Genomic DNA, 15,456 nt, shown 5'->3' on the forward strand with positions numbered 1-15,456 from the left:
TCAACTGATTTTAACAGTCTGAGCTACAAGAAGCAGAACCAACTTTTTCCTTTCTGTTTGAATTTTTTTTTTTATCAGCTTCAGTGGGAAGAGGGAGAACATTGCTCCTGACTACCCTCTGACTCTACTCGAAGGCCTGACCGCCATTACTCATTACTGCCTCCTGGATAATAAAAAGGTAAGAAAAGTGTGAGATGTTTGCACTGGTAAGACATCCACAGTCATTTAATGCCCCTCTTCCTCGTCAGTCCCTGGTTTCCAGCGATGCAGTGGATGTTCGTAATGCGCGCAATGCTGTGATCGAGGCGCTGCCCAGCATGCTCAGCAGCATGGCATCGTTATGGGGCGTGGTCATGAGGGAGGAGGTGAAGAGGCGGCCGTCCGATTCCCCCCAGATGAGCAGACACACCTCTACCTCTGTGTACTTCAAAAGCAACAAGGTATGCAAGGAGTTTTGCTCCATTTTGCAAGCCTATTGGAATCCCTGAATGGCTGTAATGTTATGTTAAAGCTATGAGACTCAAATAATGGAGTTACAGGCCAAGGCAAGTTTATTTGTGTAGCACATTACTCACAAAGTAATTCAAAGTGCTTCACAAAACAGGAAAATGCATTAAAATCACAATACATAATACATAACATACGTAGTTATGTTTTTCTTTGCTGCTGTAAAGGCTTAAATTCCTCTTGGAAAGTGATTTTTGCGGTTCAATATGTCCTCTTCTGCAGAAATGCTTTTCGTGTCCGTCAGTATGAAGGCGAAATATACTTCACAGCGATCAGCCATGGCATCAATCGTATCCAGAATCGTGCGGTCCAGTTCATACTACTGTACTGTAGGCTGAGTTTGCCTGCAACTGTCCGCAGTAACTGCAATGCACTTTTGAGTGGCATTTAATACTTATTTCCGCTTCTCAGCAGTGGGAACCCATATCATGAAGCTCCCGCCACATAGATGACACCATTTACATTACGTCTGGAGGAATTTTTAAAACTAGAAGTGATGATGACGGTCTTGCACCTTTTCTAGGTTCTGTGACCCCGTTGTGTGAAGTTGACGTAGTCCTACACATCAAGCCAGTTGATCTTCATTTATTTCACTTTACATTAACATCAGTTTATATCAAACAGGTGAAAATCTAGTGAGAGTTTTCTATCCAAAGGGACCATTTGGACTTGTTTTGTTCTACAAATGTGTGTTGTTTGTTTTTTGGAGAGGTTCTGATTGGAACCTAGCCGCTGTATAAACCTGTTAACTGTTCTACTCAATCATTCAATTTACCAAAATCTAAAGCTGTTCACTTTTCTGTACATCAATAGATCTTGCGACAAAGGATACTGGAGTTTCTGCTTCCTCTCACTCGTCCACATGGGGTCCAGCTGATGGCTTCACTGGGGGTCGTTTGGAGCCACAGGAGGAGCAAAAGAAAACATAAAAACCAAGTAAGAAATACCCTTATAGCATGTAGAATCAAACACAAAGACAGGCCGCAGTGCTTTGAAGGCTGCTGTACAATCTTGTCTTTTAGGTTTTGCCTGTAGCCAGCGAGCCCCGGATGACCATCGTGGAGCTGGTGAAATCGTTAAACACCATGCAGACAGAGACCATCCTGCATTTGGTCAAAGAAGTTGTAAAGAAACCCCATCAGATCAAAGGAGAACAGGTACGTCAGTGTCTGCACAGAACAGACAAGCCATATCATGTCACAACAGCGAAAAGATACAGCAGAAATGGTCGCACGGTCTTTTTTTGGAAATAATATAGAAAGCGAGACTGCTGCTCGAGCATTTCCTATTTTTTTTCTTAAGTAGCTAGCTACAGTACAGACCAAAAGTTTGGACACACCTTCCCATTCATTTGAATGATTCTCAGATAAGAGCTACACATTATTGATGCAAGGAGGAACAAAATATGTTTAGGATTTTTATTAAATTTATGACAAAGTCCGCAGATTGATACCTAATACTGAGGTTTTCATTTTTAATTCCTTTCCTTTTTTCTGGATAATTTTCTGGTTAAATGGACTCTTCTTACTTTCAGAAATCAACACTGGTGGATATCCCCATGTTGCAGTTCAGTTATGCGTATATCCAGAGGTGAGCGCACATAACGGCGTTGGGTTGGGTTTGAGCCTGTGGGAAATGCTCACTTGCACCACTTTCTGCCTCTCTGTCTGAAGCATTCCAGCTCAGGCCCTGCAGGAAAACGTTGCTGCTCTCCTCAGTCTGCTACGGGATTCAGTCCAGCTGAACTTGGCTCCGCCCGGGCACTTCCTCCTGCTGGGGTTAGTCCTCGTCTCATTTCCAAATCTGCTAGTTCTGACCCTGTTTTTATTGTACCCTGATACATAGCAAGTTCTTTGCGTTAAAGACCCACTCTGGTCTTCTTTTATTTATGATTTTGCTATCGTTAGCCAAAAAAACCTTTATATAGTTTCAGCAGAGCAGCAGTATTGTAATTTGCTGATGAGAGCTTTCCGTTTACATGTTCTGCTAGCTACAGTCCCTTACAACCCCAAACTAACATTTTTGAAAAACATGACTAGCAGTATTGGAGCTATCCAGCCGTACAGTTTCGACCCAGATGTCCAAACAAGGAAAACAAAGACGGACACGAATCTGGTCGCAAACAAGTAGCTGCATCAAAATGAAGCGGCGCCGGGAGGTAGTGGTCCGCCCGGCATTTTTTCTACGTCACAAATACGCTCCTCTGTCCAACGGCTGCTCCTGATTCAAAAAGATTTGAATAAAGAAATTCTCAGAAGGAAAAATGCCACAAGAACATGTTAAGTAGGCCTTTAACACTTATGTGTGGGTATTCGTTGGGTTTTTTCATGCCCAGTAACCTTTTGTCTTGTAGGATCCTTAATGACTTCGTCAACAGGCTCCCAAACCTGGACAGTAAGAAGGACACCAAGGATCTGCAGGTGAGCCTCAAATCTGTTTGGAGTCGGCGTGCAGGTGAGTGTCAGCTGCCTCGCCGACCACGACTTCCATGTGCTGCAGGAGGTGACTCAGCGGATCCTGGAGGCGGTTGGCGGGATTGCAGGCTCTTCTCTGGAGCAGACGAGCTGGCTCAGCCGCAGCCTTGAGGTCAAAGTTCAGTCACAGGTCTGCCAAGACGCAGAGGAGCTGGACGAGTCGTATGTGGACGGAGAACATCGCGGTAAATAATCGTATAACAAACTATGCTGTGCAAGTTAGCAATGGTCGTTTCAAACGGTCATACATTTGAAATGACCTGTTATCGTTCAAAAGTAATGCCTTACATTACTTTTTTAGAATTGTAATGCATTACTTTTAGGTAACTTTCTTAATAATAGAATTCAATAATGGACCATAACAATCTGATGGAGAAAATGTCACAGGGGCAAAACGGCTTAATGATGACTAATAATATCACTTAGTTTACATGAAAGGAAATCATAGGAAATGAAACTGGAGGAAAAACCGTCAGCTTTATGAATTCAGTCCATTAAAAATGAAAATGTACGCCGCATACTTTGATGAAAAAAAGACGGCATCAGCCAAAAGTAGAACCCGAGGCCTGTGTGCCCTAGAAAGACTAAAACAGGAGGATTGCCTAATAAAAGCAGATTAAAATACATAAACAAACTTATTATGAAAACAAAAATTCAAGTGTGTCAAGGATTTGTCACAGTATTTAAGCTGTGATTTTAGGTTGGTGATTTATAAAAAGATTTTTTTTATATTGAATTTTTGCATCCGTTAATGTCTTGCAGTTTCTTTGAGTAAAGTAAAGCTCGCCTTACTTTACTTTATCTTTCCTGTCAGAGTCAGCAGCTCCTGAAAGCACCATGGTGTCCTCCTCTGCTCCCTCGGTTTACAGTGTGCAGGCACTCATCCTTCTAGCAGAGGTGAGATATTCATCTAATATTAAATGATTATTTTTGCAAAAAAAAGTATTTTTTTTTATGTGAAACCCTTTGTCTGTGCAGATCCTGGCTCCTCTTCTGGATATGGTCTATCAAAGTGATGAGAAAGAGAAGGCAGTTCCTCTGATCTCACGCCTCATGTACTACGTTTTTCCCTACCTGAAGAACCACAGGTAAGAACCGATCCAGAACCAGACCAGCAGCTCGCGTGTATCGGAGCTTAACTGGGCGTCTTTCCCGTCGCAGTGCCTACAACATCCCCAGCTTTGAAGCCGGAGCTCAGCTGCTCAGCAGCCTCAGTGGGTACGCCTACACCAAGAGAGCCTGGAAGAAGGAGGTCTTTGAGCTCTTCATGGACCCGCTCTTCTTCACCATGAATTCCACCTGTGCATACAGGTTCGTTTGGGAAGTAGTTGTCAGAATTCCAGTTATGGCAAAATTAAGATATTAAATAGGGAAGCTGTTCAATGACAAACCATTTAAAACGTATGTACTACTTATTTGTAAAATAAATATTTTATTTACTTCTAAATATCAGCTTAGCATGAAACTTTTCAGTCTTTTTTGTAATCATATGAGCTTATCGGTTTGTCTTGAGGGCCAGCATCATCCCCATTAGAAGAAATTACGTTTATCAACAACTTTTTTTTTTAATGTGACCATGTGACCAAAGGCTAGCTCGGACTCTTAACGGTAACAGGCTTCTGTTACGTAGAGCTGACTCTGTCGGGCAAAGGTTGCTCTACCATATTTGAGCTCCAGCTCCCCAAGTTCTCATGTTGATTAGCTATGTTAGGGATCAGAAGTGTCGCTGATTTTTCATGATTAGAATAGAATAAAACTCCCCACAAAGGGAAATGACCTTATTACAATAGCTGTATTAAAAACAGCAGATGGATAATAAATAACACAAAAAATACACTTAAAAAACAGCAATAATTATTATCCAGTGTCTATGAGGCATTGTAGAGTCTAATAGCTGACTGGTCTTTAAGTCTCTGACCAAAGAAGCCCCCACGTCTCATGCAGAGGATGATGAGGAAGAGGATTGTCCAGGATGGTTCCAGTTTCCGTGACGTGCTCCTCTCACCCACCACAGTCACATGACTCTACAGGACGCCTCAGAACGGAGCTGGATCTCCACGCCATTTTGTTGGTGGCATCCACCCCCAGCAGCCATAGAAGAGGGTGGATGCAAGAAAGCCGTCTTAAACAACTCTTCAAGAGTTAGTAGTGAGGGCCTTAGATTAGTGGGGACCTGCTAAGATTGTGCAGCTAGAACACTAAGTGGGATCTACTCTGATAGTTTTCTGTTTTAATCTAAAAAAAAAAATGTGATCACCAGAGTTTTCGGTTTGACTCTTGTGTGTTTGTTTTTCTTTTTTGTAGCTGGAAGTCGATTGTTGATCACCTTCTGACCCATGAGAAGACCATGTTCAAAGACCTGATGAGTAGGTGATCACTAAATACCTTCAGCTTGAATTTACTCTGAGTGAAAGTCTCTTGATAAAAAGACAAAAGCACAAGATTGATGTTAATAAAGATGATTTGTATTCGGCTGCAGGCATGCAGAGCAGCTCCCTGAAGCTGTTCTCCAGTGCCGAGCAGAAGCCCATGCTGCTGAAGCGCCAGGCCTTCGCCTTGTTCAGCGGCGAGCTTGACCAGTATCACCTCTACCTTCCGCTTATCCAAGGTGGGGTCACGAAGAACTACAAGTGTAAGTTTGTATGTTCAAATTCAAAGCATTCATGGTGGGCACGTCCTTTTTTATCTCCTTCTGCTCAGAGCGTCTCACAGAGACGCTGCGGATGAACCCGACCGCCGCCAGTTCAGCCCAGATGTTCCTGATGTTTCGTGTCCTCCTGTTGAGGATCTCATCACAGCACCTGACGTCCCTCTGGCCCATAATGGTCACAGAACTTGTAAGATAGCAGTTGCTGGTTACAAGATGTTATGCTTTTATATTTCTGCAGATCTTCATTCTTTAGCTTTTTTTTTTTTTCCAGATACGCACTTTTACCCGCCTCGAGAAAGCTCTGCAGGCAGAAAAAGACGTCTCAAAGTACGTTTTTGTGTCGAATCTTTTGAGATGCTATTGAAGCTTCCACCCTGAAAACCTAATGATTTTTTTTTTATCCATTAGATTGGCTAAAGTTGTGCGTGGAGCCCTGGACAGAAACGGGCCTGTGAACTTCTCTCAGGCAGATTTGGACATGTACCTCTCAGCCTGCAAGTTTCTGGACACTTCTCTGGCTTTTCCCCCAGAGAGGATGCCGCTCTTCCAGATGTAAGAGGGCTTTGCTTGATATTGTCTCAGGTAACCAATCGCACTCTAGGGATGCTGGGTTTATTCTCAATGTCTCTCCGTCATATAGGTATCGATGGGCCTTTGTCCCCGAGGTGGACGAGAGCTGCTACAGCGGTCCGGAGACGACACTTATTGAAGGTGAAGAGGGCTGCTCCCCACATGTGGTCCGAGTTCTGGAACGGATAGAGCAACGTTACAGGGTAAGATTCGTTAGCGATGGACAAACTCTGATCATTCTGATTTGAAAATGTTTATAATGTGAAGTCAAATATTGGTGTTTACTGCATGCAAACTTGAAAAACAGATGGATCCTTATGGAGTATGATAACTGTCCAAATATGCTTCTATGCACACTTTCATAAAAACAGAAAAACGTGAGCACAATATTTGGTTTTACGTTTGACATGTCTGCTTTGAAAACGATTTTTCTTTGTTTTGAATATAAATTTTTGCTGTTAAATTACTGTCAAAAATACGTCACGTGGTTCCAGGCACACACATCAAGTCACAAAACATTGATTCAACAAAGTGCGTTTCCGTACTGAATACCACTAGAGAGAATGTCAGGGAGGGAGGACTCCTCCCCAATGGAGTACAATCAGGATCTGATGAGCCATTTACACATTTTATAATAGACTTAAGTATTTTTATTTTTTGAACATGACTTATTAATGTTTTGTTAATGTAAGGCAGGGGTGTCGAACTCATTTTTACTGAGGGCCATATCAGCATAGTGGTTGTCCTCAAAGGGCCAGATATAACTTATACATGTAACTAAATGTAATGAAAAATAAACGTATCTACTCCTTAATGTTAAAAAAACTCATTTATTTATTATAACGTTTTTAAAGTGACAATTACAGTTGCATAGAAAACATATGTTTTCTTGTTACTCTAGCATAAATCCTTATCAATGTGATTCTGTCAGATTTAGGTTATATAGACAGTGTTTAAGTCCTAATGTATAGTTGCCCAATCTGATATTTCAAGTCAGATTCCCCCTAGATATGAATAAATACACACCAACTTTTATTTTTTATTTTAAGAAATTAAAAACTTTGATGCTCTCGCGACATGGAGGGCCGCATTTGGCCCGCGGGCCTTCAGTTTGACACCTGTGATGTAGATGATCGGTCACAATTAAGCGTCACTGACATTCATGTTGCAGCAGTGATGTCATCAACAAGAGATGGCGTTGCCAATGAAAAAAATACAAAACAATTTTGGTCACTCGATTACAAGAAGAATAAAAATGGTTTGAAATGACTTGGTTTGTTAAGAAATATTGACTTAATGAGAACCCTTAGCCAAAGCTAAAATATTATTATTATTTTTTCAACGTTTATGTACACGATTATGTTTAGTATTTTACATGTTATGTCTTATATATGCTTTATGTGTTATGTTAGGTAATTGTGATTCTCATTCAGTGTAATGTTTCTGTTGTTATTGCTGTTCTTTAATGCAACTCAATTGTAAATAAAGTTCTTTGTATAATAATAAATAACCAGTATCAGGATCGAGCTAAAATGAAACAATTGTTGCTTTATGACAGCAAAAGAAATCAGATCAAATAGAAAATGTAGTTAGTATTTTTTCTTTTCAACAGAGCTACCTTGGACTACTTCAGCTCAGAGTTAGCTTACTTGTTTTTGTGTCATTATCCTTTTATTATTAACCTTTTTTTAGACTGACGTGTTTTTGTTTTGTTTTTTTTTATACCCAAGTGTGTTTTTTCCTTTTTCTGTACTATTTTCCACCACTCTTGGGTCTGAATCAGTCTGTGGGTGCCATGTTTACACAATCAACTGTGTTCGCTTGACAACAACAACAAAATGCCGCTGGAGATCGATGTTTGTTTGTATTTTTCTTCAACAGGACTATGGTAACAAGTTAATTTTGCTGTTGTGGAATCAATAAAGTTCTATTCAAATCTATACCATCTATTGTTGGTTAATAGACCGTACGCTTGCACACCTTTTTGAATCACTCTTTCATGACTTGATATAGGAGCCTGTGACCCCATGACGAGTTTTTGACAAGAAGTTAACTGTGGACATTTTGAATTGGACGAAAAATAAAGTTGTACTCGCAACAGACGTGTTAAACATGAAACCAAATGTTGTATTCCTATTTCTTTAGTTGTGCACACAGTGTCACTTTGTCTTCTGTCTTTACATTCTTTCCTTTTACCCCACAGATCCTTTTTTTTACCATTGAAGACTTTGTTGTGCTGCCGTTTCAGACGATCAACGGGCTGAGCGAGGAATCCTCCACGGAGCGCCTGGAGTTTCCTCTCCTCACGCAGCGCTCCTTGACCTCCATCACACAGCTGCTTCCCTTCCTGCGTACGCTTTGCTGCTCCTTCAAGGGCCCCCCCCCTGGCAGCCAGACTCCGCCTCACCTTCCTGTAGCAGATTACCCCGCAGCGTGTCCACATGCGGTCCTAAAGAGGCTGGAAGTCATCATTGAAGAGGAATTCCTGGACACCATGGAGAGTTGAAACCTCAGCTGCAGAAAAGGGAAGAAAACCAATTTGCAATGGGCCAAACTGCTGATAATTGTGTTATTGTGAAGTAGTAGAAAGTGAATTGGTTTAGAAGTTTGCTTTTTAATGTTTTAACTCGTCTGATCTTTACATCTCTACGTGTTCCTCCTAAATGCAAAAAAAGCTGAACTAGGAAAATGAAAGGGATTCTTGGTTTGGTATTCCCAAGGAGTTTTTTTCTGGTCTAATGAATGTTAATAAATTACAGAATCTTTCTTGCCCAAATTTGGACACATTGGGGGTTTTTTTTCACACTGTTGAAAAAGATTGAGAGAAAAAAAAGCCATAAAAAGCAGTGAAATAAACAAACGTCAGGATAATGCTTAATGTTTTTTGTAGGCACAAACCTTAAAATTACTGATTTTAACTTGACAAATGGATGTACTGTGAAGAAACCTTGTTGCTTCGTTGACATTGGGTTTTGTGGAGGATTTTTGAGCCGTTTGTTCTGTTTGGAGAGTAAAAAAGGTTTGATTTTCCAAATGGAGAACATGTGGATTCTGGATAAGATGCTAACCATTCTTTAGCTGCGAAATATCCAAATCATTATTATTATTATTATTATTGCCATTTCTTCTAGTTTCTGCTTCTCAAGGCATCTGTAGTCTTGACAAAGAATGTAAAAACGCTTGTTTAAAATGTTGAAAAATCACTGAATGTGCTCCGTTTACCCCCCAGCCCCCCAGCCCAACCAAACCTGTGATGAGCGTCTGCATTCTCTCTGCTCGCTACTATTCATCTCAAAGGGAAATGACCAATGCTTTGTAGCTGTTGTCGCTTTTCCAAATTACATAATGTTTAAGTTATTTTTGATGTTTAAAGAACCTTATTCAATTTTTGTTGCAAGTTAATAAAAATTAAGTTATATGTTGAATGCAGTTGTGTTTGTTTGTCTTTAGATGTCCTCAGAAACTGCACAAGTTTGCTTAATAAGTTTGAATTTCATTAGATGTTGTAGGGACCACTGATCTCTGACCTTGAGAGGTTTATAGCTTTTATGCATTTTTATTTCACCTTTGGGATCTCCTTTCATTCATCCAATATTTACATCCACATATCCCAGCTGTCCTGGGCTGATGACAGGAGTTCTGTTGTTCTGTCCTTCCAAACGATGACTCATCGAACCGCAGAGGCCACGTCCTCTGACACGTCTGTTTATATTCAGAAAATTGATCATTTAGTCTTGGCTTAAATGAATGAAGACGGCAGCAGATGACGTTCCAGAACATGTGAGCTCTAATAAGATTTTGCATCCTGTTTGATTGAAAAGACAAATCCAATCATTCCCATTCATCAGATAAAGGCAAACGAGTATCTTTTTAAAAATCTTTAATATTTAGTATTTTATTTCTCTTGCACAAGAAGTCATTTTGGTCCAAGGACTCTGAAATTAGCTTTTCAGGGAACAAACAGTTTTTTAAAAGCAGCATTAGGTTTTTACAGGCCAATAAAGGGTTGCATGGTGGTGTAGTGGTTAGCTCTCTTGCCAAACAGGAAGAAGGCTCTGGTTCGATTTCAGTTTGTCTCTTTTTTTTTTTTTTTTTTTTTTTTTTTGTTTGCCGTGTGCTTGTTCTCCTCATCTATGCATGATACTCCAGCTGACTCTCACTGTCGGAAAACATGCTTCATAGGTTAATGTTTTATTCTGAATTGTATGTGCATGTTGCCCAGCAACCGGGTGGCAACCTGGCAGGAATGAGCACCGCCTTTGCCCAACAGTAGCTGGGATAGGCTCCAACGACCTTTTGACCTTGACAGGGATGAATGTAGAAGGTGGATGGACCATCACTATGCAGACATACAGGTGATGTTCTCGTCCAATCACTCGAAGCAAAGCTTGAGCCGAGACCCTTGTCTTAGTCAAAAACCCCTCTTAACCCTTATGCTATCTTAGATGACCCCACCCTTCCATTGATGTGTTATTCCTACCATGACAAAGGTGGATAAAGGTGGAAAGATTTCCTGTAATCCATGGACACCAGTGAAGATCACAAATCATTGAAGAAAAAAGGTTCAGTGCACTGTCTAGTGGGTCTAGATGACCCAACTCCCAATGGTAAAGTGCCTAGGATAGCACAAGGGTTAACCAAGGTTTTCCTCCTTAGTGCGTGACATGACAACATGTTGCCTTGGTTTCCCAATACAATGTTTTGTAATCAACTTTTAAAAAACTATTTAATGTGTATTAACATATGGACTTTAGCTAGGTTGTCCAAAACAGTCATTTCTTATCTAATGTCTAGCGTTTAAGAAAGTGTGAAGGCCTACTGTGCCTGTATGAACTCCAGATGCTGCTACATTTAGGCAGATTCGTTTGTTGATTAATAAAGAAGACATGCCACTTTCAACATTTACCTAATAATGGTTATTTTAGCAGGTTTTAGCTGTTGCACTGAGAGGAAGGAAGATATTGCAACATTTCCTGAGTTTTGACTGACATTCAACTTTAGTTTAGGGAGTTTACAAAAAAGGGGGTTCTGGAAATATGGATAGTTCACACATTCAAAGAGGAAAAGGAGAGGAATTTATAAGTAATATTTTTGCAAACAATACTATCGTAAATATTAAAATGTTTTTCATTTATTTTTAAATTTGAAATTAACCCACAACGTGGATTTGTTATACTGACATGCTGATTTAAAAAACAACTAGTGTAAACCCAATGTTTGTTATGTTGCTTCCTCTTTCCCATGTCTCACTCTAATGCCCCAGCACTGAGGAAGTGCTTTTAAGTTTGACAGTTCTGCAGAACAAGTGCCTCATTTAACCCCCAAAATATAAAATGATTCCTGAAAAATAAAAGTCTGGAATGGAATTGTATTCTGTTAGGACAAATCAAAGTACTGAGACGGCCCTTTTAAAAATTTTAAATGATCTCAGAAATACTTATGACTCGCAGAAACTTTCTGTTCTAGTGCTGCTAGATCTTTGATACGGTGGATCACCAGATTTTACTTGACAGACTTAGGAGTCGGGTCGGCCTCTCAGGAACCCCTCTTAACTGGTTTCACTCCTATCTCACAGATCGCCATTTTTTTGTAAGTATGGATACTCGGTCCTCAGGAGTCCATGAAATAAGTTGTGGCGTTCCCCAGGGTTCAATCTTGGGTCCAATACTTTTTAACATGTACATGATGCCTCTTGGGGATGTCATCAAGACTTTCACAGCTATGCTGATGATACACAGCTTTACATTGCCGTGTCTCCTGATGACCTTGAACCTGTCAGCACTCTTTTAAACTGCATTTTAGATATAAAGTTGTGGATGGCAGAAAACTTCTTACAGCTCAACCAGGACAAAACTGAAGTTTTAATCATTGGTCCTGAAGACAAGAGAGAGATTATTTTACCCAAACTTAGGAATTTTAAATCTTCTCAATGTGTGAGAAACCTGGGCGTTCTTTTTGACTCTGAGCTGAATTTTATTCCTCACATCAGAAACATTGTGAAAACAGGATTTTATCATCTTAAAAACATTGCCAGAGTCCGCCCCTTCCTCTCTCTTGCCAGCACAGAAGTGCTGATGCATGCTTTTATTTTTAGTCGTTTAGATTATTGTAATGCCCTGCTCTCTGGTTTACCCAAAAAGTCAATCTCAAATCTGCAACTATTACAGAACTCTGCGGCACGAGTTCTGATGAGGACCAGAGGGCGGGAACACATTACACCTATTTTAAAGTCGCTGCATTGGCTCCCTGTGCATTTCAGGATTGATTTTAAAGTTCTTTTAATGGTTTACAAATGTTTTTATGGTCTTGGGCCTTCTTATTTAAATGATATTATTTTAAAATACGAACCCTCGCGGACCCTGAGGTCCTCTGGCACTGGACTCTTGGTTGTCCCTAAGGTAGACCAAAACAGACGGTGAGGCTTCGTTCTGCCATTACGGCCCTCGCCTGTCGAACGGCTTGCCGGAGGACCTCAGGGCTGCAGAGACTGTAGAGGTTTTTAAGAAGAGGCTCAAGACCCACCTTTTCAGTCTGGCTTTTACATGACTTTGATCATTTCCTATGTCTTTTTTTTTATCTATCTATTTATTAATTTATTTATTTATTTACGTATTTATTCATTTATTTATTTGTAAGGACTATTATTATCTCTGTTTCTAATATGCTATTCTTTTTATTGTTATTTTACCAATGATACGTAGGTTATGTTTTAATCAGTTTACGTATTTTATTTTTGCATTACTAAATGTGTTTAATCTTATTTTATTTTTTATCTTTTTTCTATTTTTAGTGTTGTTATTTTATGATCATTTTTATTCTGATGTTTTTAACTCCAGTGTTTCCTCTTGGGGATCCATTTTTCTGGGGCACCACCAGCCTGACCTGTAGGGGGTGCTATTGCTGCGGTGCCTGTTTTGGTTGGGCGGGCTGGGGTCCCGCTCTGTGGTCTAATAGCCATGGAGTGGGCCCTGGGCTGCTCTGAGCTGGGCGGGCGCTGTGGTGGTGACCCCTGTGGTCCGGCTGGGCCTTGGAATAAATGGATCCCAATCATATTGTTTCCTCACAGCAGAACCAGGCCAGACCTTTTTTTAGCTGCAGTTCTTTGTTTTTGTTCAGGGTTCTACTGGGGGAACTGGGTGGGTGGGGTGTGGGTGTGGGTGGCGTGGGGGGTGCTGAGGGAGGGGTCCCATCTTTGTGTGATTGTCCTTTGTTTGCTGTTTTTAACAATTTCCGGGGTTTTTTTGACTGTTTTATCTGCTTTTATGTTAAGCGCTTTGTGTTTTTAACTGAAATGAAAGGCGCTATATAAATAAATAAAGTTTGAGTTTTGAGTTTGAGATGAAGCTGAAACTGAGAGGAGCAGGGGGACAAAAAGTCAAAAACACTATTAAAACTATGAAGTAATTCCACAAATCTCATTAAAACACCACATTCAACTCCTTTTTTTTACTACATTCAACACCTTTAGGAAAGATTCAGTAAAATAAACGTGAAACACAGATGGGCGGAGAAAACGAGGCCACGCGGACACAAGAATCGTTCAACGGCTGGAAGCTGGGCGCATCTTTGGCATGAAAATTGTAAATTGTTTCTTTCCCTACTCTGTTAAACTCTGTGCTGGACTGATTTTTTATTTTATTTTATTAACTATAATCATAACAAACTCTCGCAGACACAACCACACAAAAACGTGTACATATGTAAAAGTATAGAAATCTTCATCATAAATTAAATTTTAAGGCAATTAACAATCTGGAAATCTTTTTCCCACTTTTTAATGAATCTGATGTTTTCCCCAAATCAGGAGGATGTTCACTAATTTTTTTGTCTCTTTTGACAACTTACCGTTATAAAACAAAATATCTTCTTCTGTGAATCATAAGAAGTTTTTTTTTTTTTTTTTTTTTACTAAGCCAGTTATGAAAATCTTGCCAGAATCTTTGGATCACTGGACATTAAAAAAGGTGTCTGGTTGTTTCTGGGGCTGTATGACAGAATCACAGGGATCAGCCTCAAAGCCAAATCTACTCCTCAACGTCTCTGCCGATGAGTAATAATTGTTTATAATTTTTAACTGCATTTCTTTAATCTAAGGAACCACTTTTATGAATTTCCATAGTTGAGCCCCCAATGTAACAGGTCCCTTAGTTATTTTATATTTACCTTTTCTGTTAAAGTAGAGATATAATTGACCTTTAAAGGATTTGTTTAGATACTTATTATCACATTTTTTCCCCGATTAGTTTTATTTCTCCTATTACTCAATTTGGTAGTTTAATTTGAACATTGGAAGACAATGTTGTATTTTTTATTAAATGTATTAAAGCAATTGGAATTGATCTGCAGGTTTTCTGAAATTCCTTGGTTGAACATTCAATATCTTATTTCCTTTTGAAGCTGCGTAATTGAAGAATTTCTCCATTCAAATCAAGAATTTCACTTACAAAAATAATCTTGTGGTCAAATATGGAAGCGATTATGTAGCATAAATAAAAAGCAAAGTCAAAACCAGAAATGCTTTTTCATTTTGAAAATGAAGCTGCATTTTTTGACTCAAAAATATAATGAAAAAGCAATCCACCAACTCGTTTGAAGATGTTTTTTGGAATATGAAACCACACTGAGTCAGGATTAATGAAAAAGTCTTTTAACCAATTATTCTGATTTAGCCAATGAGTTATATAAATTGTTGGATTTAGCATCCACAGTGACAGAAATGTAAAAGGGAAAATCTGATAATATTTAAAAATAAAATATTTTCAAAATAAAAGCTTGGTTAGACTAATAAAACCACAGGGAACTAAAAACCGCCAAATTGACGCGAACCCCGCCCAAAGCAAATTTTCTCCCCAAAATCAAAATCAAATCCACCAAATTGGGCGGAAAACAGCAGAATCTGGTAACACTGCTGGTAGATGCGCTTCCTTGTTTGGCTCCTCTCTGACACAGTGGCCATTGAGAGATTTTAAATAATTCAAATTACCCTTCCTCGTTATATGAAAATATATTTTGCAGAATTACAGCACGGCAGAAGCTAAAATGATCATAATCCTGTCCCTCACAAAGTGAAAGAAGTGACCTTTAAATTATTGAATGATTTTTACCCTTCCAATCATGTTTTCCATACTCTCTTTAACCGGTAGAGTGGTTTTTTGTCTTTAGTGGAAATTATGTAGAAACTGTGGAACATCTTTTCTTTGAATATTTGCATGTAAAATAGTTTTGGTCTTCCTTTCATATTTGGCTGGAAAAAAA

At 39.5% G+C, this 15,456-nt stretch overlaps 1 protein-coding gene across 1 annotated transcript in view; it reads left to right on the plus strand.

Moving 5' to 3' along the window:
- Positions 1-9,626, plus strand: part of dopey2 (dopey family member 2) — a 28,072-nt gene extending 18,446 nt beyond the window's left edge. Inside the window, exons 21-38 of the mRNA XM_023950572.1 lie at positions 79-178; positions 249-440; positions 1,321-1,443; positions 1,530-1,664; positions 2,042-2,097; positions 2,181-2,285; positions 2,861-2,927; positions 3,007-3,166; positions 3,796-3,878; positions 3,960-4,069; positions 4,143-4,292; positions 5,286-5,347; positions 5,461-5,589; positions 5,682-5,818; positions 5,903-5,958; positions 6,040-6,183; positions 6,272-6,404; positions 8,450-9,626. Coding sequence (XP_023806340.1) covers positions 79-178; positions 249-440; positions 1,321-1,443; positions 1,530-1,664; positions 2,042-2,097; positions 2,181-2,285; positions 2,861-2,927; positions 3,007-3,166; positions 3,796-3,878; positions 3,960-4,069; positions 4,143-4,292; positions 5,286-5,347; positions 5,461-5,589; positions 5,682-5,818; positions 5,903-5,958; positions 6,040-6,183; positions 6,272-6,404; positions 8,450-8,707 — 2,200 coding nt within the window. The 3' untranslated portion in view covers positions 8,708-9,626. The remainder of the gene's footprint in view (positions 1-78; positions 179-248; positions 441-1,320; positions 1,444-1,529; positions 1,665-2,041; positions 2,098-2,180; positions 2,286-2,860; positions 2,928-3,006; positions 3,167-3,795; positions 3,879-3,959; positions 4,070-4,142; positions 4,293-5,285; positions 5,348-5,460; positions 5,590-5,681; positions 5,819-5,902; positions 5,959-6,039; positions 6,184-6,271; positions 6,405-8,449) is intronic.
- The last annotated feature ends 5,830 nt before the right edge of the window (positions 9,627-15,456 follow it).

This window comes from Oryzias latipes, chromosome 21, assembly GCF_002234675.1.
Source record: "Oryzias latipes chromosome 21, ASM223467v1".
Classification (NCBI taxonomy): domain Eukaryota; kingdom Metazoa; phylum Chordata; class Actinopteri; order Beloniformes; family Adrianichthyidae; genus Oryzias; species Oryzias latipes.